The sequence below is a fragment of the Gambusia affinis genome, linkage group LG16 (assembly GCF_019740435.1).
Source record: "Gambusia affinis linkage group LG16, SWU_Gaff_1.0, whole genome shotgun sequence".
Lineage (NCBI taxonomy): Eukaryota > Metazoa > Chordata > Actinopteri > Cyprinodontiformes > Poeciliidae > Gambusia > Gambusia affinis.
Window position 1 is genome coordinate 7,867,274 of NC_057883.1, and position 26,099 is coordinate 7,893,372.

At 40.5% G+C, this 26,099-nt stretch overlaps 1 protein-coding gene across 2 annotated transcripts in view; it reads right to left on the reverse strand.

Annotated features, from left to right (window-relative positions):
- Window positions 1-6,054: 6,054 nt before the first annotated feature.
- mta1 (metastasis associated 1) overlaps window positions 6,055-26,099 on the reverse strand; it is a 42,999-nt gene continuing 22,954 nt past the window's right edge. The window contains exons 4-18 of one of the 2 annotated variants that reach the window (XM_044142168.1): window positions 21,983-22,109; window positions 20,801-20,864; window positions 19,625-19,742; window positions 18,340-18,442; window positions 16,564-16,663; window positions 16,231-16,419; window positions 14,476-14,550; window positions 14,283-14,341; window positions 12,996-13,132; window positions 12,612-12,763; window positions 11,356-11,545; window positions 11,156-11,245; window positions 10,189-10,344; window positions 8,310-8,459; window positions 6,055-7,067 (exon numbers count right to left, since the gene is read on the reverse strand). In XM_044142168.1, the coding sequence (XP_043998103.1) occupies window positions 8,350-8,459; window positions 10,189-10,344; window positions 11,156-11,245; window positions 11,356-11,545; window positions 12,612-12,763; window positions 12,996-13,132; window positions 14,283-14,341; window positions 14,476-14,550; window positions 16,231-16,419; window positions 16,564-16,663; window positions 18,340-18,442; window positions 19,625-19,742; window positions 20,801-20,864; window positions 21,983-22,109 (1,670 nt within the window). In that variant the 3' untranslated portion in view covers window positions 6,055-7,067; window positions 8,310-8,349. Of the gene's footprint in view, window positions 7,071-8,309; window positions 8,460-10,188; window positions 10,345-11,155; window positions 11,246-11,355; window positions 11,546-12,611; window positions 12,764-12,995; window positions 13,133-14,282; window positions 14,342-14,475; window positions 14,551-16,230; window positions 16,420-16,563; window positions 16,664-18,339; window positions 18,443-19,624; window positions 19,743-20,800; window positions 20,865-21,982; window positions 22,110-26,099 lie in introns of both variants that reach the window. The other variant, XM_044142167.1, reaches the window with a different exon arrangement.

Below are 26,099 nucleotides of genomic sequence, written 5' to 3' on the forward strand. Positions count from 1 at the left end.
ATAGGTGTCCAATAAAAAAAAAGAGAAGTTTTTTAAATGTAGAAATGCTATGATCTACACGTCATCATGAAGGTTCACAGCTTCCATAACAAAAGCTGACTTAAGTAAATTTGTTCATAAGCTGGTTCTTATTAGGATACTATTAATGGAAAATTGAGTGGTAGGAAAAAGAGTGAAGAAAAAAAAACACAAGCAATGGATGACTGCAGCCTTCAATAGATTGTCAAGCAAAGCACAATAAAGATACTGGAGGAGATTCACGAGGCTGGACTGCAGCTGGAGTCTGTAGGTAGAGCGGAGAGGCTCACAATCCAAGTCGCTTGAGTTCTAGTGGGAAGTTTCCACAGTTAATGATAATCTGGTGAGGGTGCTGGCCCACTGTGTTTCATCAAGTCCAAGGTCAGAACAGTCATTTCCGGATTAAAAGTCCTTTTTTATTTTAATATTTGATAAGAGAAATTGAATTTGTGTCTATCTACCTGTATGCAGTCTCTTCGGTTGTGCTTTCTCTCTCTCTTCCTCCAGGCAGCTGCAGCTCATCCAACCTCCTTAGGGAAGCTGATATATGGAAACCAGCTCTCTCAGACGGACGCTGGATCGTTCTCTTACCGGTTGGTAATCAGGCCCCAGTCGCTTCATGTTCAGCTTTTATGGTTTCCGGTATTGACTTCTTGTTTCTTCTACAGAAAGTGAGCTCTGGTTTGTCGCTTCCTCCGCAGCGTCTTGATCCGATATGATGCTCGTTTATCTGGAACCATCTCATGTTGCATGGGTGACCTGGTCCTAACTTACCTGTTTGTCTGCTGCCGGCATGACCATCCCACCTTCCAATGAATCCTCTGACGGTTAACCTGCTGAAAGAGAGAGAGACATCACGAACCACGCAGCTAGTCTTCAATCAAGTTCCTGCCAGTGTCAACCTGTGCTGTGTTCATCCTGACGGCTCTTATGATTAACTTATTGAACTGGATTCTTCATGTCAATTGACTGTCTATATCTCCCTTACAGTTACCTTTCCTGGGGACCAGATCCAAGGCTATGCATGTCCTTTATAAGTGTTAAATTCCTCCTTGTGTGCTTGTCTAATTGTTTCTACCTGTACTACCTGTAAGTCATGATCATCGAAATGAACAGGTATGAATCACATCTCTGTGTTCTGACCTTATTATAAAAATGTCACTCTTTGACATGCTAAATGACACTTTTAAATCCTGGATGTGGTGCCGGTCAGCTAAGTCTCCCATCAGCATTTTTCCGAAACCTCTTTGCTGCACGCATCACCTCAAGTCTTAACCTTTTGAGAAAACAATCTGTAGACCTTCTCTAGCTCTACTTCAACGTTGTTTAATGTTTAAAAGTTAAAAAGTAACTACACAAATATGTAAAAAATAAAAACAAAAAAAGACTTAAGATTCTTTCAGTGATCATTTAGTATGCTTGTACTTGAACAATGCTAACATCACTTACTTCTAAAATACTTTTCTTTTGAAACTTGATTAAATCTACAATTTTAGACAGAATTTTAGGATTCTGTCAAAAATTGTTCCATTAGTAAAATACTTTGACACACTTCCTCTACATGTATTGTTACTAATTAAAAAATATATTCAAATATTGAGTCTTCAGCTGTTTCTTGTAAAAGTTGACCGAGCACTGCAAGAAGGACCCGTCTCATTAGTTACTTTTGTTTGCTCTTTTTATAGAACCGGATCAAGATACTTGATTTGTCTTTTTTTTGTTGTTGTTGTTCCATCTGACAACTATAACCGCTTGAAATAATTGCCAAACTTACTTTCCTGTGATGTGGAGAGACATGTGATTTCCGTAAAGCGGACTTCTTTATCCAATTCATTGGCTCTGAACCAAACTGAAGCTCCATCAACTCAACGTTAAATGCAGGCTGGTGATTCATCGCTTCGATCCGCCCATCTTCTCCATCACTGCTTCTCTTTAGTAGCTTTGCTTTCTTCTTTTTGGATCGAAATGAGGGGTTAGGTTTGGACTGTCTTGATGTAAAAAAAATGAAAAAAATTAAAAAATGCCCTCACTGTTTAAGCACAAATATTAACTTTTGTTTTTTTGCCACTGAACTGTTTTACTTTATTCATTTATTAATTTTTTCTCTGCCCCATCAAGAGTTATGATTAGTCAGATACACTTTTTACAGTGTAACTTGCTACTCTGCTCTATCATCTCATTAATAAATTAATAGGCTTCCATTATCATTAAAAGCTGTGCGGGTCAAAGCCATAAGACGTCCCTAATATATTTAGAGATGATTAGGAGCTGTTTAAGCTTTGTGTTTGCCTCTTAGTCCATTCACTTTTTCTTTCTCTACCCCAGGAATACTTTGTTGTTGTTTTGGTTTTTTTTTGTTTTTTTGGAGATACTACACACTGGTGGCTCTTAAGCACAATTTGCTACCACTAACGACAGATGTGGTGAAATCTAGGAAAAGGGTCAAATTTAATTGGCTGGAAAAAAAAAAAAAAAACGGGCCGCGGATTGTCAAGATGTATTTGTGAGCAAACTGAGCTAAAACACAAAGACAAGATTAAACCTAAACTTAAACGTAAACTTTCCATTTCCTTTAAAGGGACACAACTACATAAAAATAAAATTTTCTGAGATTTACGTCGTGTTATAATGGTATTTCCACATCATATCAACATACCTGGATTGTTGCCTTGTTCTTTTCATGCATAAGAAATACTTTAATCTCCCATGGCAACCATTCACCTGTGCAAAATACTTGGGTGGACACCTGGCCCCGCCTTCAAGGATGAAGCTCCTCCTTGGAGCTGCCGTTTCCAAGCTTCTCAAAGAGCAGCCCTCCTCTATAACTACCCCCGCTCTGCTCCTTCAGACTAGCCAGGAGCAATTAGCAAACACCTGGTGGAACTGGGCATCCGCTGAGCTCTTTATGCAAGCCACTGCTCAGTACAACACTGGTAAAAACATTGTTAAAAGTTGTAATGACTTCCTGAAGGCGAAGGTTCAGAAAGAGCAAGAGTTTTTAAAGAGTCAGAGGCCCAATTTCAAGGCGTTAAATTACAAAGTCAAATTTCTTTTAAGTAGTATTTGATATATGCAGCATTTTTACAACTAATGACAACATAGTTACTGGACTGTGCTATGAAATGATAAAAACACATAACACTGCCCCTTTAAATTTAAAAATATATGTATTATATGATCTGTGGTAAAATTCAAACATTGATGGGCGGACAACTAAAGGCCCTGCTGCATACTAGAAAGGAGCAAACTAAATATTTAGGCTGCGGTCTTGCCTATCATTTTCAATTTCCAAGTTTACGTCTAGATAATAAGCTGCCTCTATGACTTTGTGGCCGTTATATTGGTGTTAACGTACTGATTTCTGCAGAACACGGCCTACTGCTCCACATTACCCAACCTGACAAAATAAACATCGTGTCCACTCATGACAACATAATACAATGCAGGATGTGGCTGGAACATTGACATCTTTTCTAAGCAGTCCTCCGCTTATTAAAGATATACTCGGTAGTGATGTAGTCTAGAAGCTTGCGTACATAACTGCAGACAGTTAGTCAAACTAAAAGCTTTCTGAAAATCATTACGTTGGCCGTCAGAATTGATCCGGTCATGCATACGAGTGGACTGGACCAGCTCATGTCTCCGCGGTGGGCACCAGTCGTCTCCAGAAACGTCATCGGGCCAGGGATCAGATCGGATTCAAAAACAAGGCCATAACAATCGTTCCTCAGCCAGGAAGCGAGTCGATAAGAGCAATGTGCCTTCCTCATCGCAAAGTTCACTTTCTGAAAGTTAAAAAGGGCCGCAAAAGCACGGGAACCATCGCAGATAGAGCCGCCTGAGATGACTCAGCGGAGAAATATCCAGGAGGGTCAGAGAGGAGAAGAATCTGTCTGAGGAGAAAAAAGCAACCAGCACAGGAGAAGTTAGAGCCAAATATGACCCAGCGAGTGAGAAAGCATCCAACTGAAGGTGATTTAAGGCCGAATCCAGATGTTACAGAGCAGGCTGCAGCTAATCCGTACTTACTGATAAGAAAAAGATCAATTATTTAAGTTGTCAAAAGAAAAAGAAAACATTACACTGCTCCTCTGAAAATAAGGATTTGTTTGAACTTTGCCTTGTTGATTAAGTATTACGTATTCCTATAGGCTTACTGTGATCATTGGTTAAATTGCAGATTAGAGAGTACTTAACGTTGAGACTACATTAAAGTTGAAGTCATCATTCTTGCACTGCCTGTCCAAAGTTCTTGCACAACTCTTGTGTCACAGCCACAACCTTTAATGCATTTTACATGAGTAACAAAGTATCTCATAAAATACTTTTTAAGCACTTCTGACCAATAGTCTCAAAATTGCGACGTGCATTTGTATTTATTTATCCATTTAGAGTTTGAAAAAGGTTATTTGTGGGTTTTAGAAAGACTGTCAATTTTAGTTTTATATTATATAAAGTGCATTTTTAACATGTTTGGGCTTTCATGCAATTAAGTATTAAAAGAATCTACATGTTTTATTATTTGAGGGAGATATTTCATTTAAATGTAGTCCTGTTACCTTTATGTTCAATATGCAAACGTTTGTGATGTCCATTGCTGATGTGCGTTTATGTGACATCAGAAATATTTATTTTATTTTAATATGTGGTTTCACAGCTGATGCATCCTTTTCATTGGCTCAGTGATCAGGTCACACTACCCGGCAACAGTCGCGTTTACTTACACTGTCTCTCTCTCTCTCTCATATTAGCAAAAACTGCAATGCTCCACTTGTGAAAGTAAATCTGTTGGCCTTCTTCTTGGCAGTCAGACTCTGAATGCTACACTGCCAGACAGGGCGTATAAAAGAAGAAAAGAAAAAAAAGAAAAGCAGAGCAATCTGTGAAATGTCCAAAGCTTGGGGTTAGACTTTAATAACCTAGCTCTGGTCTAAACTTCTCCAGAACTGTCCGCCGTCTTCTCTGGTCTTCATGATGCTGTTAAATTTACCCAACGCCCATAAAGTCACACTACACACAAGTGGACATCGAGTCATTTACATGGCGACTGGTTACACTGGATTCCTGATAAGAGTAAATGAGATGAACACAAATAAATGCCACAATTTAAGGATTTTTATTTATAAAAAAATATTTGAAAACCCATGTGTCCTATTCATGTTCACATGCCCTACTTGGTGTTTGGGACTGAAAAGTGGGAAAAACGAGTCCAAGGATGTGCCAGACACTGCAACTCTAAGCTGTGGGGTTTGTGGGCGGAGTCTAAAGATGCAGCACAGGTGCGTCTGCCACCTTTTTTTTAAAAAAAAAAAAAGAAAAAAAAATCTTTTATGCTGAAAACTTTAGTGACGCCAGGCCTCTCGAAAAAAGTTGCAGACAAATTAATTCTTCTTCTTTAAGGAAAAAAAAAATGTTAGGTGCAACACAGAGCATGTATCTTGACATTCTTTTGCAGTCGTTTTAATTTCAAAGTAAGCAGAACTACACAAATACAGAGATTTATGTAGAAGCAAACATTTAATAAGTGTGGCACAAAAAGCCTCTTTTTGTTAGGAGTGACCCATATCTCTTTTGTTTAAAGTATATTCCCCCCACCCCCCAAAAAAAAAGAAAAAATTTGAAAATACAAAACTTTTAGGACACCGACATTTGGCAGGAGGTCAGAATCGAACCCACGGCTTTCTGATTGCAAAAGAACTACACTTCCCAATGAGCCACAGACCTCCATGTTTAGACTTTTCCTCAAAGATGTAACTACTTGGTTTCCTTGTGTGTTATTGTGAAACGGGTAAAAATGTCACCTCTCAATGTTGCTGCTGCCCGTCGATACTTTGGGTTCAGCCGTTTGGGCCGAGCGGCAAAAAAAAAGTTTAGACAGCCCTCTAAATAGTTCTTAGGTTCAGTGAACTACAAGGATTCAAATAAACTGCAGTCAGAGCATTGTTTGAAGAAGACACTTACTCACAATCTGGTTGTTTTTAGATGATTGGTTGGTTGATTTGTAAACGTGTGTTATGGACGGATGGTAAAATTACATCTTTTTTTTTTTTTTCGAAAAGCCAACTTTGCTCGCAACGTTTTCAACAAATGTACAAAAATAAACACACCGACAAGAGACTGGACATGAAAGCAGACTTGCATTCCTGCTTTTTAGTTCATTTCAGATGTTTGCTTACAAAACAAAGAACAGCTCGAGCTTTAAATCCGCTCCAATACTGACAACATATAAAGCCATTAGGAATGAAGAGTCGAAGTAAATTTTGCATATACCCTGCTTGCATACCCGGTGTGGAGTAGAGGGAAAAAACAAAATATATGAACACACACACACACACACACACACCGACAACAGCCCGAAGCGACAACGGTCTGTGTGTGTTTTAACGCCTCGCCTCTGTGGATGGACACCAAAACAAGAAGAGGGGAAAGAAAACCAAAAAAAAAAAAATCTATTGTTTTTAATTACATTACAAAGCGAAGAGATGCCGCTAATTGCTGAAAAAGGTAGAAAAAACATCAAGTCCTTCTGAATAAGTTAACCATCCTCTGGCTGCAGAGCGACGCAGAAGACAAGTTGAACTCGCGTCGCTGAAACAAAAAGAAAAATGCGTCTCTTTTCTGACTTGGTCTTGTTTTAAAAAGAAAAAAAAAACACAACAAAAGATGCAAGTGGCTAATGTTAACGTTCCTTCTCCACAGGGGCTCCTCAAGCACTTCTCATGAAACTTTACAAGTCTCCATCGTTTGATCGACAAACAAACCGAGTTATAGTTGGTAAAAAAACAAACAAACAAACAAACAAAAAACCCAACCCAATAACAATAATTACAAAGACAGTAATAACAAGTAATGTAAGTAATAAACACAGTCCTGTACAGTCAGGCTCATCTTCAGATGGAGACCTCTGCCGAAGCGGTCGCCTGGCCTCCAGCAGCAAAGAGACACAAACTGACTGAAAGAAAAGTGACCAATGCTGTCGTCTCCTCTCAGCTGCCCACACTTATGGTCTGTTAGGAAAGCCTTCTCCTTTTCCTTTCTCCCCCCGCCCCCTGCTGGAGAAAGGAGAAAAGAGAAGAAAAAGAAGAAGAAGAAAAAAAAGATGCTATTAAAAATCTTTGGCCACATGGGGGCAGCAGAAGCATCGTCTAGCGGCGGCATTGACCTCAAAGTGCAGCTGGAAGTTTTTGAATATCATTGGTAATTAAATACAAAACGTGAAACCAGATGTTACAGTAGCAAGGGACGGACTGACACGGCTGTAAATATCTGAGTGTAATATTTCGTTCAGTTTGCTTTCGGATCCCAAGTTTTTAAACTTTCAAAGTTTATATGAATTTGCTGGAATTGCAGACACAAATATTTTCGCTACCCAGGACTCACAGGTGAATGCCATGATTGTGTCGCGTATGAAAAACTGTATGATAAGATAAACTACAGAACGATTAGAAACAAGCTTTATTTGGGAGACATAAATACCGTTTCTCAGGAAAAACAGGATTAAATCCTTGGATATTTCACTCATCTTTGATGGCCTTGTCCCTCCTCCCACTGAGTCATTAAAAATACTAAAAATTGGAAATTTGTAAATTAGTGACAGTAGTTTGAATACTTTTTGACTCGTTTCTTTAATTCGTTCATACTGTCAATTAAAAAAATCGTGTGGTTTAATGATTAAATTTCATTACATAAGCACATTAATTTTACCCTTAGTGAGCAAATGTTTAGCAAATAAACTAAACCAGAAAGATTAAATTTGATGTATATCTGAGCTAATTTAGATGACTACGGCTTACAGCTACTTGGTGGAGCTCATTTTTCATAGGTTACTGTGCTCATGTGCTCCACAATTTTTCCTTCCACTTAACATTCCATAAATAAGATTGCATACAGCACTCTGGACAGCCTGCTGTCAAGTCTGTTGTATTCCCAGCGATTATGTAGAACATAATGTGGCAATTCTTTAAAAAAAATAAAAAAAATAAAAAAATCAGCCTTATGATGTATTCAGGTTTCCTGAGAAACAGCATTCGGGGGTTTCATTAGCTTTATGTCACAACCATGAACAAAACCTTGGTGTGGAGAACATATATAGTTTCTGCTCTAACCTATTAAAGATTAAAGACTACTTTTTTTTTTCTTTCTTCTTCGCCTGCAAAGGTGTTCGTTTTCAGCTTGGTTTTCGCCTCTCAAGCCAACATTTGCAACACCACCGACAAGCAGACAACCTGCTGAATAAATCATCCGAGCCCCTCGTGTTCAAAGCGGTCCGGCAGCAGGAGCCAAAGTCTCACCTCACTGCTGTTTGCAGGAGAGATTGTTCCCACAGGGAGTTCAGTCCAGTTCGTGTATCTCATCCTGCAGGGACGCCGAGGGCCGACCCGCGTCGCTAACACGTTTGGCCATGATGTCCCACTGTGGAGTGAGGGCTTTGGACTTGGTGCCTGCAAATGGAGCGGAGCGAGAGTTGATGCAGCAGATATGAAACAAACAAAGACAAACACACACATGCCGATTCAATCTGCCAATTCTACAGTGGGAGAAAAAAAAAAAAAAAAAAAAAACAAGAAAAAAGCTAACTTTCATCTGGCCCCCTGCTGGCTTCAAAAGCAACTAATTTCACGTGATCACAGCAGTAAAAAAAATAAATAAATAAATAATTAACGAACATTATCAATATTCAGTTTTTCCGATTTGACTATATTGTGGATCTTTTTCTCATTTGAATTCAGAAGCCGGATGCAGAGGACGTTCATCAGAGAAGCCATGTTCAAGGATAACAGATCTGTGGCTTCATGGATTTTCAAGGTGCATGAAGTGAGAAACCTCAGTGGAAGAAAAAAAGTCTTCCTAGATATTCTTTGTGAGAAATTTCACAGTTTTCCACTCGGATTTTCAGATTCCTCAGCCAAAAACCAGAGTGGAACAAGGAGATGTAGACAGATGTTAGGACTGATGTTTAATTTAATTTCCCATCAACTGTCTGGTAAAAAAAAAGTATTTATGATCAAAAATAACAAATCACCTGCATCAGGGTTCAGTCTTTTTGTGTCCACTAAATGTGTTCATCTATCTGGTCGCTACAAATAAGCACCTCTCGTTTGGTGAGCTCCACGTTTATCGAGCCCGATCTCAGCACATCTACTGGTTTTTTTTCTTTCCACTTTCTCTGTTCGGGTTTCTGGACCGACTCGGCTCAGATCCTCCGGCAGCTCCTGATGAAAACGCTGCTTTCAAACGCACCGGGCTCCGATCGCTGCGGATATATTTACCACGGCCACTTTTAACCGCAACACATTTAGAGGAAGCTTAAATAATCACAGCCACGACCCAGGAGCCGCAGGAAATATGCTTGGTGAATAACCTGCCGTCAAGCGCCCTGCTTGTCTTGCAATAACAACCTCGACGTGTTGGATTTGAAAAGGCTGCAGCTCCATTAACTGCTGATTTAAATAAACGTTAAACACGTGGACCTCGCGTGGTTCTGAAGAGGGCTCGGAGACCGGCTGAATCGTCTCCCCGGGAAATACTCGGCGAGCTTTCTTTGCCTCGTTACCATGACAACGCGCGCCACAGCCTACAGCCGGAGCAGTGCGGCCGATCGGATCTCCGGCTCTCCCCTCCCCTCTCTGGCGCACTCCTGGTCCATCAGTGTCACGCCGACCCTGCTCCTCGCATCGCACAGGACCACAGCAGCTCCTCGCCGAACCTCGATTTTGGAGTCGGGTGGCCTTGAAAAAGTATTCATACCCCTTGAAGGTTTTTGCAGGTGCGTTTGATCGGGCTTTTTATGTGCTGAATAAACACAACAGATCGGGGTTTTGAAGTGGAAGAAAGACTTTTTTTTTTTCTTTTTTTTTTAAAAACCTTGTGCAAAGAAAAATTTCTCTGAAGTGTGGTGCAGGGCTGAAACGACTGATTGATGCACTGTGCTTAATCAATTCGGTCAAATAATCGTCAACTAGTTTAGCAATTGATTAATCGCTAACTGGAGTACGCAGCCTCAAGAAAAGGAACAAAATACCTAACGTGTGTTGATCTCTGAGCTAAACTCAAACTTTTGGCAGAGTGACTTCAATGAGAGAATAGAGGTCGTCACGGTTACACAAAGGTGTCCCTTCTGGCTGCGGTCGTTTAGCGACAGGAAGAACGTCCTGAATCTGAGAAACCCACCATCCAGGCCGTTGTGCTGCTCGTAGCTGCGCTTGCCCAGGATGGTGGGCGAGCCGTTGTTGAGGATGGGAGAGGACTTGATGGGCGTCAAGCTGCCTGTTGAGATGGATCCGCCACGGGTCGGCGGGTTGGGCTTGGACGGACGGGGATGCGCTTCTGAACACAGTGGACAGAAAACGGGTCAGGCAGAGAAGAGGACGCGAGAAGCTTTACTTTCAAACGGATAGACATCTTAAAAGGAAGGAAAAAAAAACAACAAAAAAAAAACATGAAATACTCAATTTCTGTCTGGACTTGAGAAATTTTGAACAAAAACAAGTCATGCACAACAGATGCGTACAAAAGAGAAACGGGAATAAACGAACAAACGCCGTAGGACGCAAAAAAAAAAAAAAGAAAGACAAAAGGGCTCAAGTAGAGTGACAAAGGAAGAGCATCATCGAGGAAGGATACAAGGAAGAATGGAAGGACACAGGAAACAAATCGGGTCAACACAAGAAGTAAAGATGGGAATTATATGTCAGAGGAAAAAGGAAGGACATGGGAAAGAAAAGAAGAAAGGGCAGAAGAAAGAAAGTACGATCCAAAGGGTAAAAGGGCACAAGTAAGGGAGTGAGGAAGGAAGGAAAGACAATAAAAAAGGCACAAGAACAACAGAGTGAAGGAAGTTAGCAGAGAGGGAAGGATACAAGGAAGCAAGGGCTCAATAAAGAAGAGGAGAGGAGAGAAGGAAGAAAGGAACAAAAAGGATAAAATGGAAAGATGAGGCAGGGAGGAAGAAAAGACAACCAGCCAGGGAATAAAGTCTGTAAGCATTCGTATTTTCTTAGTCTAGACTTTTCCTGGGTTGAAATAACATCCCAGACATTTCCAGACTTTCCCAGGCTTCTTCTTTCTTTAAGAATAAAAGCTTCTCATGCTCAACAGATAAGCTGAAACATGACAAACTTGACAGCGGGCCTCTTACCCAAGTACCGAACCACAGACTCCAGAGGCTTCCGCTCCACTGGTTTGAGCTGTGAGGGCTTTTTTGGCCGATCTGGTAACCTCAGAGCGCCTGAAGTCGGTCAGCGAAAGAACACTCATCAATAACCAAACAAAAACTAAAAAAAAGAAAACATTTGAATGTGACCAAAGTTTGGCTGTTGGGAACACAAAGCCTCCTACACTCTGCTTTGATGGCTGCTGTGTTGACGGGGAGGTAGGGGTGCCGGGCCAGGTACCGCGGTCGGATGATGTCCTCGCAGAGGCGGCGTGCCAGCCGCGTCGCGCCGGTGGTCTGCAGGAAAAACGCCTGCCGGGTCTTGACGGCAAACTTGGGGCTGCCGCTGTGCCGCAGAGGAAGGCCGTGAGGACTCTGGAACGACAAAACGTCGGATCGGTCAGAGGATCCTCGCCGAGGATGAGGCAGGACTCGTATCTCGCGTGATTTTGCCCCGAAAACTAAATTACTCTAAAGTGCCAAGATGGCTTTGAGGTAAATTTGTTTCGCCGGAACTCAGATGGGTACTTTACTGCTGCGAGCAGAAGCCCCGTTGCCCCGCTATTATTTTGAAAAATACACAGACTGGATTGGAGAATTCAACAAACCCTGATAGTTTCTGTTGTATCACTTGGTTTCTGTTTCTTGTGTTGGTTGGCTCTAAATAAAAGCCAACCAAAGAAAAGCCAAAAACGTTGAAGCTTTATGCAAGAATCAGGGCTGGCAACTTCTTCATAGGTTTTGTCAGTGAAGGCTCTGCTGAAGGCGCGGGCGCACCATGCGACGACCACGGATAGCGAAGAGCAACACCAAAAACACGAATCCAGACGGAGTCGGCTCACTTTTCCCCACGGTAAAATTCAAGACGTTTTCGAGTAAAATCAAAACGCTTTCCGCTACGTGTTCTGGCATTTAGCAAATAGAAATCATTTTGCTAATTATGACTAACATAAAACAAGAAAAGTTTAGTCTGATTTAACTTTAGACAGCGAGGGAAAAAAAAAAAAAAAAAAAACATCTCCGAGATGAAAATGTCTGGTTTCAACTGTAAATAACAAAAATAACACGAGCTTCTTTATTTTGAACAGAAAGTTTGTTCTTTAAAAACTGACGGCAGAATGCTCCTCACCATCTTGTAACGTCATTCAATGTTCGGTTGAACCACAGCATTAATTTGTTATCAGCAAAGCCTGAAGAGCTGTATATGCGGATCTCTTTGTGGACTTTTTCACTCCTTAACGACACTTTTTATTAATCATTAATAAATGCGGTCGAATGGACAAAGTGGAATCGAGGAAACAAAAACAGACAAAGGAGAGTTTGGGAGACGGCGGGGGGGGGATGAACGGAATTTGGAAAATAACGAGCCATTGTTCGAGATGCAGCTAGATTGAGTCAGGAGGATTTCCTCCGATTAACGGTCCAGGAATGCAGCCGTTACCATGGTGTTGCGGTTGGGACCTGGCCTCTCGCCGTCCAGCCTTGTGGGCATCTTCAGGCCGCCGTACTTCTTCCAGTAGGTCCAGCATGAAGCGCACAGGCGGCACTGCATGTTGGGAGGTCCCCACGAGTACCACTGGTAGGAGCTGCTGGCTACTCACACACACGCACACACACACACAAAACAACATCAGCATGACAGAGCACAGACTTTCACTTTCTTTGTCAGCTGATAGGAGAAGTCATGATGAGATTTGCTGTTCCGTTCCATCATAATCATCTAATGTGACTCACAGAGAAGAGAGGGAGTCTGTATTTTCTTAAACTATCTATATTACAATAGCAAAAAAAAAAAAAAAAAACTGTGCTAAGTTGGAAGACTTACTATAGCAGCTTTCACAGGCTCTGCCCAGCCCCGGGGTCTGCGCCGAGCACGGCGGTCCCGGGACGTTTGAGCCTGCTGCTCCGTTTAGGAGCGCTGGCTTTACGCTGTTACTCAGCTGGTTGGGGTTTGGCTTGTTGCTGGAAGTTCAGGCGAACAGAGACGGAGTCAGACATGAGAGCAACAGACTGTCTTAAAACATGAAACGCAGGAAGACTACAATTGGGGCGGGGGGGAGAATAAAAAAAAAAAAAAGAATGTGATGACAAAAACCTGACAAATATTAAAGTTCAACTACTGGAAGGGGAGAAATGACTTTCTTTAAGGGTTTATCCTACATAACCACAAGGTTTTCTCACACACAGTTTTCTGGAATGCTTTTTGTTGGGGGGGAGGGTTTCTGGCTCACATCAGTTGCAGGGATCCTTTCCTAGTCTTTCCCTACAGACTCTCAAATTGGCTCTTAGCGATGAGACCAACGAGTCCATCTTTGAAAGCATGGAGCAAATGCAGATCAAACTGCAACGTTACGCGTAGAGCGACTCTGAAAGCGGATGCTTCCTGTCTGTGTGTTAACATCTGGACGAAGGCCTCTGACGATGGGAACTTCTCCATCTGGAAGCTTCTCAGACACCCTCTATCCTCCAAAATGTAGGAAGCAGCTGAATGAGGCATCGTAAGGTTCAGCCACAAACTAACGTTTATGTGATAGACCAACACAAAATATGTGGCCTGTTGAAAGGAGTTTTTCTAGTGACAAAGTTCAGGGGTCCAGATCTTAAGGTTTTCAGACAATATTGTGCATCAGTAGCTTTCAGTTCTGCCATATTTCTATTAAAAGATTGTGAATGGAACAGAGTTATGTTAGATGCTTGAAACTTGGCATATTTTATAATCTAGTCTTCCTTTAAACTTCTTTACAACTTTATCTCTGACCTGTCTTCAGTGTTTCTTGGTCGTCATGATGCCCCTTCTATGCTAGTGTTTGCTCAGAACTGGATTTTTACTGAGATTACACACACACACACACACACATAGAAGAGTGCTTCATTTACTAATCAGATGACTTCTCATTTTATTTAGGGGCATCACAGGAAAGGGAGCCAAATACAAGAGCGTGCTACAATCACTTCACAATTGCTTTTGTTTATCACCAAAAGAAAAAAAAGAAAAAAAGAAAAACCTCTTGTGGCTGCAACTTCACCTTTTTTAGCGTAGCAACCTGTGTTGCTTTCTTGCTTTGAACTGAAACGTGCAAAAGTCTTAAGTGTCTGAAGAGAAAGCACTCACTAGTTGGGGATGTAGACCTGCTTGAGTTTGCTCTCTGCCTCGGCTGCTTTTAATCGCTTCTGGAGCAGGAACGGGTGAGGAGGAGAGAGAGGAAGACCAACAGGATTAGATCTATTCAGCTCCTCGTCTTCCTGCGACCAAACATCAACGGTACCAAGCTTAAAGTAAGGACAGCCATGTAAGGTCAATGTACCTGCTGGACGTATCTATCTGTAGTCTTCCACATGTAGTAATACTCAATTATACTCGTCAGCGACTTCCAGGGCAGCTGAGAAAGAAGAGAAGGATGATGGACATGGTAATATGATCTAGCTGATTTTTAAATAAAATCCAATTTGCCACAGAGTTGTTGCTGTGGAACAACAGGACAGGAAAACCTGAAGATTTATCCTCTTGTTGAGCTGCAGCTGATTCCAGATCTCAAAGTTTGAAACAAAGATGTAGCGAGTTGCAGCCCCACCCATGCTGCTGTTTTTTAAAAAAAAAAAGAGAGAGAAAAAAAAAAAAGGCTCAAGCGTAGCACTCAGACTAGCACTGAGAGACGCTGGCCACCAGGTGGCGGAGCAACGCTCAAAGTGACAGCTAACTGTGGATCAGAAACGGCTCATTCTTCTCAGGCTGAAGGCGAATCAGAAAACGAGGAGCTGCAGCATCTTCCTCCCGGCTTCTCAGCAGAACTCAACCTTGTTTTCAAATGGATCTGTGTGATCACCACACACAGGATAAACAGGCTGCTTTCCAAAAAAGAAAAAAAACAAAACAAACAAACCAAAAAACGGTCCAGTTCTTAAATTATCAATTAAACATTAAATAAATCTGCAAAGATCCCCTGTAGGGCAGCAGTTAGAAATACACTACATATCTGGGATGTGCTGTGTTGGCGCAGGGGTTGAGCACAACCCACATAAGGAGGCCTTAGTCCTCGTCACAGGTTCGATTCCCGGCCTGGCGACCTCTGCCGCATGTCTTCCCCCTTCTCTCATTACCCACTTTCCTGTCAATTAATTATCAAATAAAGGCCACTAGAGCCAATAAAACTTAAAAAAAAAAAAAAAAGAAATACGCTACATATCTGACAGACAGGTTGAGTCCTGCAGTTTAGCTTTGTTTCGATCATACAACATAGCTTTATTCAATGAACAATGGGGATGAATCAACTATTGAAATAATTGTCAATTGATCATTAACTCTGATTGCCACTTGCTGAAAGAACATACTTTCAGCAAGTATGCTGTCAATAGTCAAAACAATAGTTTTGACTATTCTTTGTATAGTCAAAACTATACAAAGAATTTTTTGCCAGCCCATTTTGCTAACAAATTACACTCAGTTAACCTAAAAAATGCTTTTATTAAGTCAAGCAGAAACAGCTAAGAAAGGTAAGAAGTATTTTTTAGCTATAGATGCAACTTTTGCAACAAATAATCAATGTGGCCCCCTATTGCATTTTAGGCAACAAATGTGTTTTTTTCTAATTCATAAGAGGAATTTCTTTGTTTTTTACTTGCAACTTTTGATGTATTTCAAATATTGTTTTTTTTTAAGTTGCAAGTAGTAGTTAAATGAAAAATCTTTTTTTTTTTTTTTGAAAAATTGTCAGAAGAATTTATAGATTAACGGAGTGCTAAAATAATCATTAGTTGCTGCTCTAATGAATCCTGAAAATACAAACTGGGTGAACAAGTTTGAATTTATGCAGGTTGGCTGAAGAATATTTGCAGCAAATTTGCTAAACTAGTCGTAGTTTAGCATTCTTATGTTATTTTTTTATTTTTATTTTTTTTTTTTTTTTGAAAAGCGCATTATTAAACGTACAAAAAAAACCATGATGATGATAAATATGAGACCGGTACCAAGAATGAATGATCAACTCCAGTCTTTTTACTTTAGGAGACCAAAAGAAGCTAGGAAAAAAAAAAAGGTGCTACTTTTTGGTTTCGTCACTTACAAAATCCTGCTGGATGTCTGTGAAGTCTTTGCCGTATTTCTCCAGCGCTTCCTCGAACAGGTTGGCCTCGGAGGCGCTCCACTCCTCCATCTCATCCCTGCAGAGGACGGGCCCACCCTGAGGCACCAGCGCCGCGATGGCCCGGGTCATGTCATAGCCGTTGGTGTGGAGCGTGTCCATGGCGTGGAACTGGAAGGAAGCCGCCGTGCAGTGTTAAAACGCTAAGCTAACGCTAACGTGTCACCGGCTGCACAGACAAGGTTGCACGCTTTAAGCAGCCGCACGATGTTGAGCTAACCTCCCGCCCCCAGAACCCGCTTCCACGCGTCTCACCAGTGTGATGTCCCTGGAGGCGGCGGCGGCGCTCATGTGGAGGCTCGGCTGCCGGACAGAACTGCTGCAGTCCAACGCTCTGGCGAATGTACCAACCGACCTGTGGGACAAGGACTGCTTCAACAAGACGCAAAACCGTGCTGCAACCGGCGATTACTGAGGCTACTGGTGAATTCTTCTGGTGAATAATCGGATTTGAAAAAAAATGGGCACATTCAAATTTTTCATTGAACTATTTAAGTCCTTATTATACAATATTAGAAATACATTTTATTGCCTGAAATGCAATAATGTGGCTCTTTTTTAGTGGAATTGACCCAGGTGAAGCTAAAACTATGCCTCTTGAGGAGTTTTGGGTAAAATATGTTTTGTGTTTTCTTCTTAACTGCAAAATGTACATTTTTAAAATTTTTTTTTAACTTAATTACTTATATTAATATGTTGAGTTTTTTTCAGCAAATTACATGTTTCATAATCTCAGATTAACGATTAATCGATTACTAAGTTAGTTGATGATTATTTCAACAAACAATTCATGACGAATAATGTGATTAATCATTTCAGCCCTATTACTGAACAAGGATACTTTCTGACTATTAAAGGGCTCCTAAACATTTTCCATTGTAAAAAAAAAAATATAATAATAATAAAATAAAATTCTGATGCTCTTCAGGTCAGTTTTGGCTCCAGATGTCCAATATTTGTAAAAAGTCAGGTGGATAGTTAGAGGGAATGTTTGTTTATTGGTTTAATACAGGATTTTATTCCAGCAATACAAGTATGACAGATCCTTTCTGCCAGCGAACGTCAGACTGCACAACAAGCACAGCTCCCAACAGATTGGGAACAACGCAATATCACAAGTACAACACTTCCCAAACTGGAATCACATTTAAGGGACAATATCTGATGAGACTGGAGGCTTCATGTTTCTTTCTTGTACAAACTTAGTTTATGTACAGACAATATTTTCAAAGAGAAATATTTTCTTTTGGAGTTTTTCTGCGAGTGCTAATTCTTGCTGCCATTTCCCTTTATGTGGATTTTTTTCCCCCCGTTCTTTTTGGTGCATTTCTTTTATCCAATTTGTTTGTTGATTATGGTAATTTCTGCACAAAGAGAGATAAAAGAGCAGAGGTGTTACACATTCCCACTAACAAAGATGAAGGCACTCCCGAAACAACGCGTACATTATTAATAAAATTTGGATAGATGAAAATATTTACTTCTCCCAACATGTTACTTATTTAGTTTTAAAATTATTGCACTTTTAAATTTAATAAAAAATATTTCCGCTCTATTGCTAGGTTTATTATTTTTTAGGTCAAAACATCAAATTTTGTCCCATTTATTTAACTTTTTTCACTCTAGTGGTTTTTCTGCACGTCTGTTTTGAATGTATGAGAAGCACTTTGTGTTATTTTTGTTTCTGTCAAAATAAAAGTTTAGCAATGGCGCTATTCATGCGGCATATTAACATGGCCTTACTTGTAGCCCATAAACTCGGTTTAACGCTACATAACGTTCATTTAGTAAACCGTGTTCTCATTCAATATAAAATTATGATTATGTACCTGCAAAATCTTAATTCTGTAGTGGCTCTTCTTACTTTCACTTTCCACATGTACTACGCACAATTTCTGATGGAACCGAAACATATCAACCATTTTTGGTTTTCACGTTAATTCAAACCTGAGAGTGTTGGCATAGTTAGTGTTCCTTTCTAAACAGTTTCCCTGTGAGCATTTCTTCTTTTTAGCGTCACCGTTTACTTACCGAGCTACGACTAAAAACTGATCGATCTGTTTCTCTGTTAGTGAGCTGTTGGGGTCCCAGATCTTCTCTTCTAGCTTTGCCAGGTCTCTGCCGTCCTCTTCATCTGAATTTACCAACATACACAGTAAACATAATTTGATTTAAAAAACAAAAAAACAAAAACAACAACAACAAAAAATAAAAACTCATCTACCTGTTAAAGTTTTTATTGAATCCAACTGTGCCTGGTTTGCAGCTTCTGCATTTTCTACTTGCTGAGAATAAAAGGCTTTGGCAAAACATATAATGTGTCCTAAAAAAAAATTTACATTTTCTTAGATTATCAAGACAAAAATATTATTTTACTGTGGTACGTTGTAATGTTTGAATAAAATTAAGGCTGTGGTTATGATTCATTTTCTGTGAAAGTACAAGTTACGCAAGCTTTTCTTGGCAGACGCAGATTTTGACCAAAAACATTTTTGGAGGGTAAATCTGTATATTGAAGTAAAAGGTTAGAAATCTGAAAAATTGTAATTAAACAATTACATGGCTGCACATGTGTTAGATAGATGGCGAGTTTATAGAGTGAAAATAGCAAAAGTGTTTTGTTTTGATGCAATTAATGAATTAGGATGAAAAATAAGCTGAATTTCATTTACTGATCAGCCAATTAATGATTGGAGCTGATCATTGGAGGATTTATTATGTCCTTTTTCCTTTCTAGCTGTTTTTCTTAGTTTAACAGCCTCAAAGGCTGGATCTTCTGTCTAATGTTTGGTCTTTGAATTTTTGCAACTTTAATTGTTTGACCTTGTTTGCTGGATCTCTGATTTTTAACCGTTCGACCAAAACAAAGCAATTGTGAATTTGATGTATAGTTTTTTTTTTTATGTTTTTTCGTTTTTTTTCCTTTTACACATTAAAATCTGAAAAGTGTGGCATGCATTTATATTTAGTCTACCTTTACATTTATTCAACGACCAGCCGACTTTGTGATGGGCTGTCTCATAACAGAGATTGAAGGCATTCTGTCGTGACGAAGTGTGAAAAAGTTCAAGAGGCGAAAAAAAACTTTTGCTAGCTGAAAAACTGTTGGAAAGCGCTGGGACGTCAGTGTTCAGGTCCAGGTTCTGATATGAAAGCAGTTATTTATTGGACTACCGTGCCGTTCAGACGCACCGCATCAATATTCAGTGGTTTTAAAAAAAAAAAAAAAGAAGAAGAAGAAAATATTCCCTGAAGAAAAGAAAAACCTTCTTCTCTTAGAATCCAATGTTTATTTAAACAGGCCAGATTAAACTACCTTCATTCAGGAGGTCGGTGATGTCAGCCTGGAATTTGTTCCCGATGCGGATCTCCCCTTTATCCGCCAGCAGGGTCTTCTGCTGAGGGTCGTACACCAGCGAGTAGAAGAAGGCATCCTGGGAATTACAGGCGGGAGGAAAGTTCAGAACAGAAGACGGGCAACCGGGCCTGAGAGTGTGCTGTTATCTGACTGTGTGTGTGTGTGTGTGTGTGTGTGTGTGTGTGTGCGAGCGCGCGCCCGGCTTCCTCGCTGCTAGTCTCTCGTCTCCTCATTACTGTGTGTGAACAGAACATTCTGGGTCAACATGCTGAATAATTCATCTGGAAAAAGAAATCTTTAAACTCGTACGACTCAGACCCACACAACCTCATACAAGCCCGCAAATCTAACACACCTAATCACATATTTAAATCCCATGATGCCGCTGGGCATCTGCACCTGGGGCTGGATGCATACCGTAGCTCCACGGCCAGGCGCACAAAAGCCCGTTCCTCAGAATTGCGAGGCTGTGTGTATAGATCTCACAGAAATTTCAGTCCTTTTATAATTTTTTTCCTCACCTGCGCAAGGATTTTCACTCACAATATCGATGGACACAACAAACACGAGCTAGTTATAGCAACATATTCATGCTCTGTGCGGCAGAAACGTTTTTTGGAATGTTAGTTGTTTAAAGCAACAGGAAACATTTCCAGTGGCCACCAAGATTGTCAATGAGAACCTTCTGTGAGAAATTCTCACTGCCAACGCAGCAGCCGCAGGAGAATGAAAAAAAAAAAAATTTTGCATTTATCTGAATTGAATGTCATTGATTGGGTTTATTGTTGGGGGAAAAAAAAGCTAAATCAGAAGGAGAGCAGGACTAAAGCATTTGTTGCTTTAGTGTTGGAAAGCTGTTTGAAAATTATGAAATGTTAACGCGGCAGTTGGAGTTGAGGTGATGAAAAGATCCTAAAACTGTACAAAGTTTTCTTCTTGAAATAAACAAAAAAAAAGAAAGAAAAAAGTTGAAATGGAAAGCTACTTCCGTATGGCTGCAGGCGATTAAAAATTGAAACCAGCCACAATCAAAGAGTGAAAAGAGAAACAAAACAAACAAAAAAAAAAAAGCTCTGGTGAGAAGCCTGTAAGAATGCGTGCATGCTTTCTGTGCATGAATGCACACATACATACCTCTCTGTCCAGGTAGGACTTCAGGGCTTCGGTTTCATTCAGCAGCGTCACGCAGCACTTCCCTCTGGAGTCGGGCGAGGACGGGGAGGAAAATCAAAGTAACGAGATGCATGAGACGAAAGAGAAATTGGAGGAAAGGCCAGAAGACCCATTTTCAGTTTCTTGCAAAAGCGTTCATATCCCTAAAACGTAGCATTTAATCATGTTAAAACCCCAAAGTTCAACGCATCTCATTTCTAGTAACAGACCAACACAAAGTAATGCATAATTGTGAAGAGGAAAGGAGAAAAATGCAACGTTTCAAATTGTGTTTGTCTATCTCCCTTCAGCCATTTTTATTCTGTTACATCTAAACAAAAACCAGGACAATTCAAACTTGTTTAAAGTGAGGCTAAAAAAGTAAAAGTGCACATTTATAACTTTGTTCCAAATCAAATGACTCATGGTGCAGAGGTCAGTCAGCGATAGTGACCGTTTGGTTTCGCTAATTGCTGCTTTCTAAGTTTAGATGATTTCATAGGAAATTATTAACACCCCTATATGTAGTTTGGGAAGGTCACAGACTCAAACTGTGAAAAAATCTGCACACCCGTGTTAATCAGGAAGTCTTAATCAGGCTTGGATCTAACCTTTCAGGACTCTTCTTTAAGCTTTGATGCAGAAATGTCAAGTTATAACGTGGCAATAAATGGAGCTTACTGATGAGTAACGGTAGGGTTGAGTCTAGAAACTGGCTTCTGTCGGCATTTAATGCTCGGTTTGCCCATGATATCAGAGTTTCATTTAGTGCCAGATTTTTAAAAAAGCACGGCATCCCTTAACCCTCAGGTGTCTTTATGAACATTTTTTTTTGTTTTGGTATTTCTATAGCAGTCCATTAGAAGATAAATGTACAATCCTCTTGAGTCATAAAGGACAAACACGTCCCCTTCCAGGAAATGCTTAAAATAAAAAAAAATAAAATAAAATAAAAACATTTTAGTTTTCTTTTAACAATTTTCTCAAACATTCAGAAAATTTCAAGCCTTTAAATCTCAGCTTTATTACTTTATGCCAATGTGACCTATTTTTAATTGTATATATTCTAAGTTTATATTTTGTCTCGAATAAAGGAACAAAAAAAGTTGAAACAAAACAAATGCAAAGGCGCCATAGAGCTAGTGAGGCCTGCCGGTGGATGACCTGATGTGTGTTGCTGGTAGGGACTCCAGCTGGCGCGACAGGAAAAGCTCTCTGTGTCTGAGCTGGTGCTTCTGCTTCTCGGGGAGATCGGCCATCTCTGAATTCTCCATTTCCTCCTCCAACTCCCCTAGAGTACAAAAAAAACAACAACAAAAAAAACAACAGGGAACAAAGGTCAAATAAACGCACATCAGTTGAGGCGGAACAATGGGCTCCTTTGGGAAAAACAGCAGGAATGGAAAATCTTCCGGCAGCTGTCGGTACACTGTCTCAGGTGCACGGCGAGAGGACCTTAAACAGGGGGACGCGCACTTGATGAGCCAGAACAATGAACCCCCCAGAGACATGAGCTGTGTTCTCACACCTCAGACATGTTTTATGGGAATCTGACTGACTTGGCATACAAGAAAAAGCAAAAAGAAACATGTTCACGTGTAATTCTGCCTCCTGTATATTGACTGAAGTATCCAGCTGCTGTTTGATGTCTTACATGTTATCACAAAAGTAATAAGCTCAGAAGCATTGCACTGGGGTTTAAAAAAAAAAAAATAGCAAAAACAATCTTTGATGTGAGCAGATGAAATTATAAAAACTTCCTGTGCAGCTATGACTCACGTTGACAGAAGGTTCAAACGGCAAAAAGTTGCTCTGTTATGAAGTTGGGATGATTGTCATGAAGGGGTTAAAAAATAAAAATAAAAAAATAAAAAGATGCATTCACACCAGCCCTGTTCAGTTCAGATTAAGAGTTTGAATGTTCGGTTCGTTTGGGGAAGTGTGAATCGAACGCTGATGTGGACTGAACAAGCAAACTCTGCTCCGCCTACAAACCTAAGTTTCAGTTCGGCTAAGGTGAACTTCAGCGCGGTTCGAATGCATGTTGTGGATGGAAGCGGACTGCTCCAACAGCACAAAAGGAGCCACAGCTGTGCATTCTGGGTAAATACAACCTAAACAAATGCTCTAGTCTAATGGATAAAAATGGCTCACTGTTGTTTGTTTTTTTTACTGAAGACAAAAGAGAAATCCTGCAACCGCTAAAATCTGACGCTACTCCACTTTTGTTCATATTCTACGAAGGAGGATGTTGCGCTCATGTCTTCTTTTCAGGTTTTCGTGCCGTTTTCTCCAGTGGTTCTTGTTACAGCGCCACCGCAGGCGAACGGGGAAACAGGTTTTTCAAAGCGTTGTATTCGTTTGACACGGCACAATGTGAAAGCAACCTGCACCAGCTGAAAATGTAGCAAATTTTGCAATTTTGGACCCCAAACCAACCAAGCTTGAAACTGCAGTAGTCATTAAAAGTAGAATTTTGTGTTTAATGTTGAGAAACCACAGCCTCATCTCTCACACACAAACCCCAAAATTCCCCACCCCTCTTCCTGGCTGGACTTCCTGTAGAAAACCAAGTAGTAAAATCTTTCCAGCCTTCTGGTCATTTTCTACACAACAATTATTCGGTCTGTCCTGTGTTCGTCACAAAACAAGACGTGTCAGAAGAAGGATAAGCTAACATCTCTGCAGATCCCACACATCCTGGACACAAACCATCTGGACTTAAATCTTCAGCGTCACTTGCAAAAACCAGCCGCCTTAGGGACAGTTTCTTCCCCCGGACTGTCTCTCTGACGAACACTTAACAGTCAGAGTGCCCAGATTGATACAGCCTCGTCTTCCTGTTTCGCAAAAACACTTTATTTATAAACATTTACAAGGATGAATGTACTTTGTCTTATTGGCATTAGCAGCAAGTTTGAACATTTCCAGGGTTTGAATCCTGGTGTGGGGGCTTTGTGCATGGAGTTTGCATATTTTCCCAGTGCATATGCGGGTTCACTCCAGGTACTCTGGCTTCCTATTGAATTAATTGGAGCCTCACACCCTTAGGTATTAGTTTGTGTGTTTCTGTGTTGGACTGGCAACCTCTCGCCCAATGACCCCTGGAGATAGGCGGCACCAGGAAAGAAATTAACTGAATAATAGGTCCGAAAAAAATCATGGTAAGGAGTGGTAAGAATAACAAAAGCATCAAAGACAGAAGAGGCATAAAAACAGTGGGAAATAAAGACAACGAGAGACTGCCATTATATGGGAGAGAGGGAAGGCCTAAGAAAGAAGAGAAGTGAAACGAAGAGCGCCGGAGCAGTCAGTACGTGCTCCAATTCATTTGGAGTTTCATTAGAGGAAGCGAGGCTAAGAGAGAGAGACGAAGAGAGGGAGGCTGGAAGCAGAACAAAAGCAATCAAGGGATTTTCAGGAGAAGAGATGTGTGGCCAAAATCAATAAGTACTTCTTCACTCCCTCACTCTCTCTGCCCAGCACTCAGCGCCCAGCAGACACACCATCAATGCCCAGGAAGAGCAGTTCAGATGGATACATTCTGCATGGGCCCTGCTTCTTCTTCTTCTTCTGCTGCTTCCTTGTGGTGCTGAATCATGAAGCACACAGGAAACTTCCAAGCCCAATTACAGTTAAAGCTCCAACAAATTTACGATTTCAATATTCCAGCTTTCCAGGCTTAAATTTCTATATTACCCTTCTCCCTCCATGTAAAAACTAAACCTGGACAGGTTTTGTTAGATCTATGGTCATCAAAATCATGAGATGACCCAAATCTCATGATTTGTTATATTTACTACACAACTTCTGACCGAGTTGTGTAGTAAGTTACGCAGAAAGTATCTGCGTAACTTTCTAACATATTGGTGTCAATGTGTTATGGGAAAAATATTTCCCCTTTAAGACCAATTACCAATACAGCTTGGTACCCAGTGATGGCATAGTTACTTTGAAAAAGTAACTTTAATCGGACTACTGATTACTCCTTGAAAAAGTAACTTAGTTATATTACTGACTACTTGATTTGGAAAGTAACTAAGTTACACTAAAAGTAACTTTTTAGTTACTTTCAGCAACTGCTAACAACAACGCTCCGCCTCCTGTGAAAATAACATTGATCTTTGCTAATACTTAATTGTCAGCTATTTTATAATGGTAACATCAACAATGTGTCTCCACTGATAAGGCTGAACTGAAGAGGAGATTGTACAAAAAACAGTACAAAAAAATAAAAAACGTGAGTAATATGTGTGGTCCACTGTTGTCTGGAAAACTCTAAGAAGGATTTTAAAGCCCCCATCCCCCCACCTCCAGGTTCTGCGTTACGGCCCTGCATTTGGTGTCACAGCACAGAGCTCCTCTTGCAGCTCCACAGCTCAGATGGCTGCACAGATTTGTGACACTTATCTTAATATTAATAATTATAATTGCGTTAAGTTGGCATTATAATTATTGGAAACTACGGACACGTTTATTCGTGGCTGTTTTCACGTTTATTGCGCTGTTCATATTGGTCTCGATGTTTGCAGTTTTCTGGAGCGCAACGCGAAGCTCGACGTCATTCAGAGGTAATACATTAACTTGGCATTAACAAAAAAACAGAAGGACGGATCATCCAGGAAATGATGGACAAGGAGAGACTGACTAAAACTACCTTAATGACGGACAAATTCTGGGATTTATTATGAGTCTCTGCTTATTTCCAAGCCCAAATGAGCAACTTCACGTTCAAAAACGAGCCCAAAAAGGCGCAACCCGCCGCTCATTAAATTTGCAAGCGACTTTAAAAAAATGAAGTCCAAAGCCGCTTATAATAATCGGACTTGGCGACAGAAACTCAAAATAGTTCCAGTTTTTCCACCAACAAAATGCGCATCTCCCTCCATTGTTTACATTTCTGTCGCATAGAGACGTCGGTCACTCGACAAGACGCGTCGAGGAAATACGATTAAATAACAAAAGAAGATAGTAACGCACAATGATTTTGATAAGTAACTGTAGTCTGACTACTGGATTTGAAGTAGCAACGCGTTAGATTACTCGTTACAGAAAAAAGTGGTCCGACGTCAGTAACGCGTTACAAATTAACGCGTTACTGACATCACTGTTGGTACCATAAGGTTTGTAAGACAAGCCATGTCTGGATTGTCTTACAAATTTGCCTCGTCTTTCAAATGTACTGAAAACAATCTGATCTCTTCAGAACAGAAAAGAGTAAGATCTACAATTCCCAGAATGCACTGGAACAACAATTAGAGCTATAGTTTCCATCCTTCCA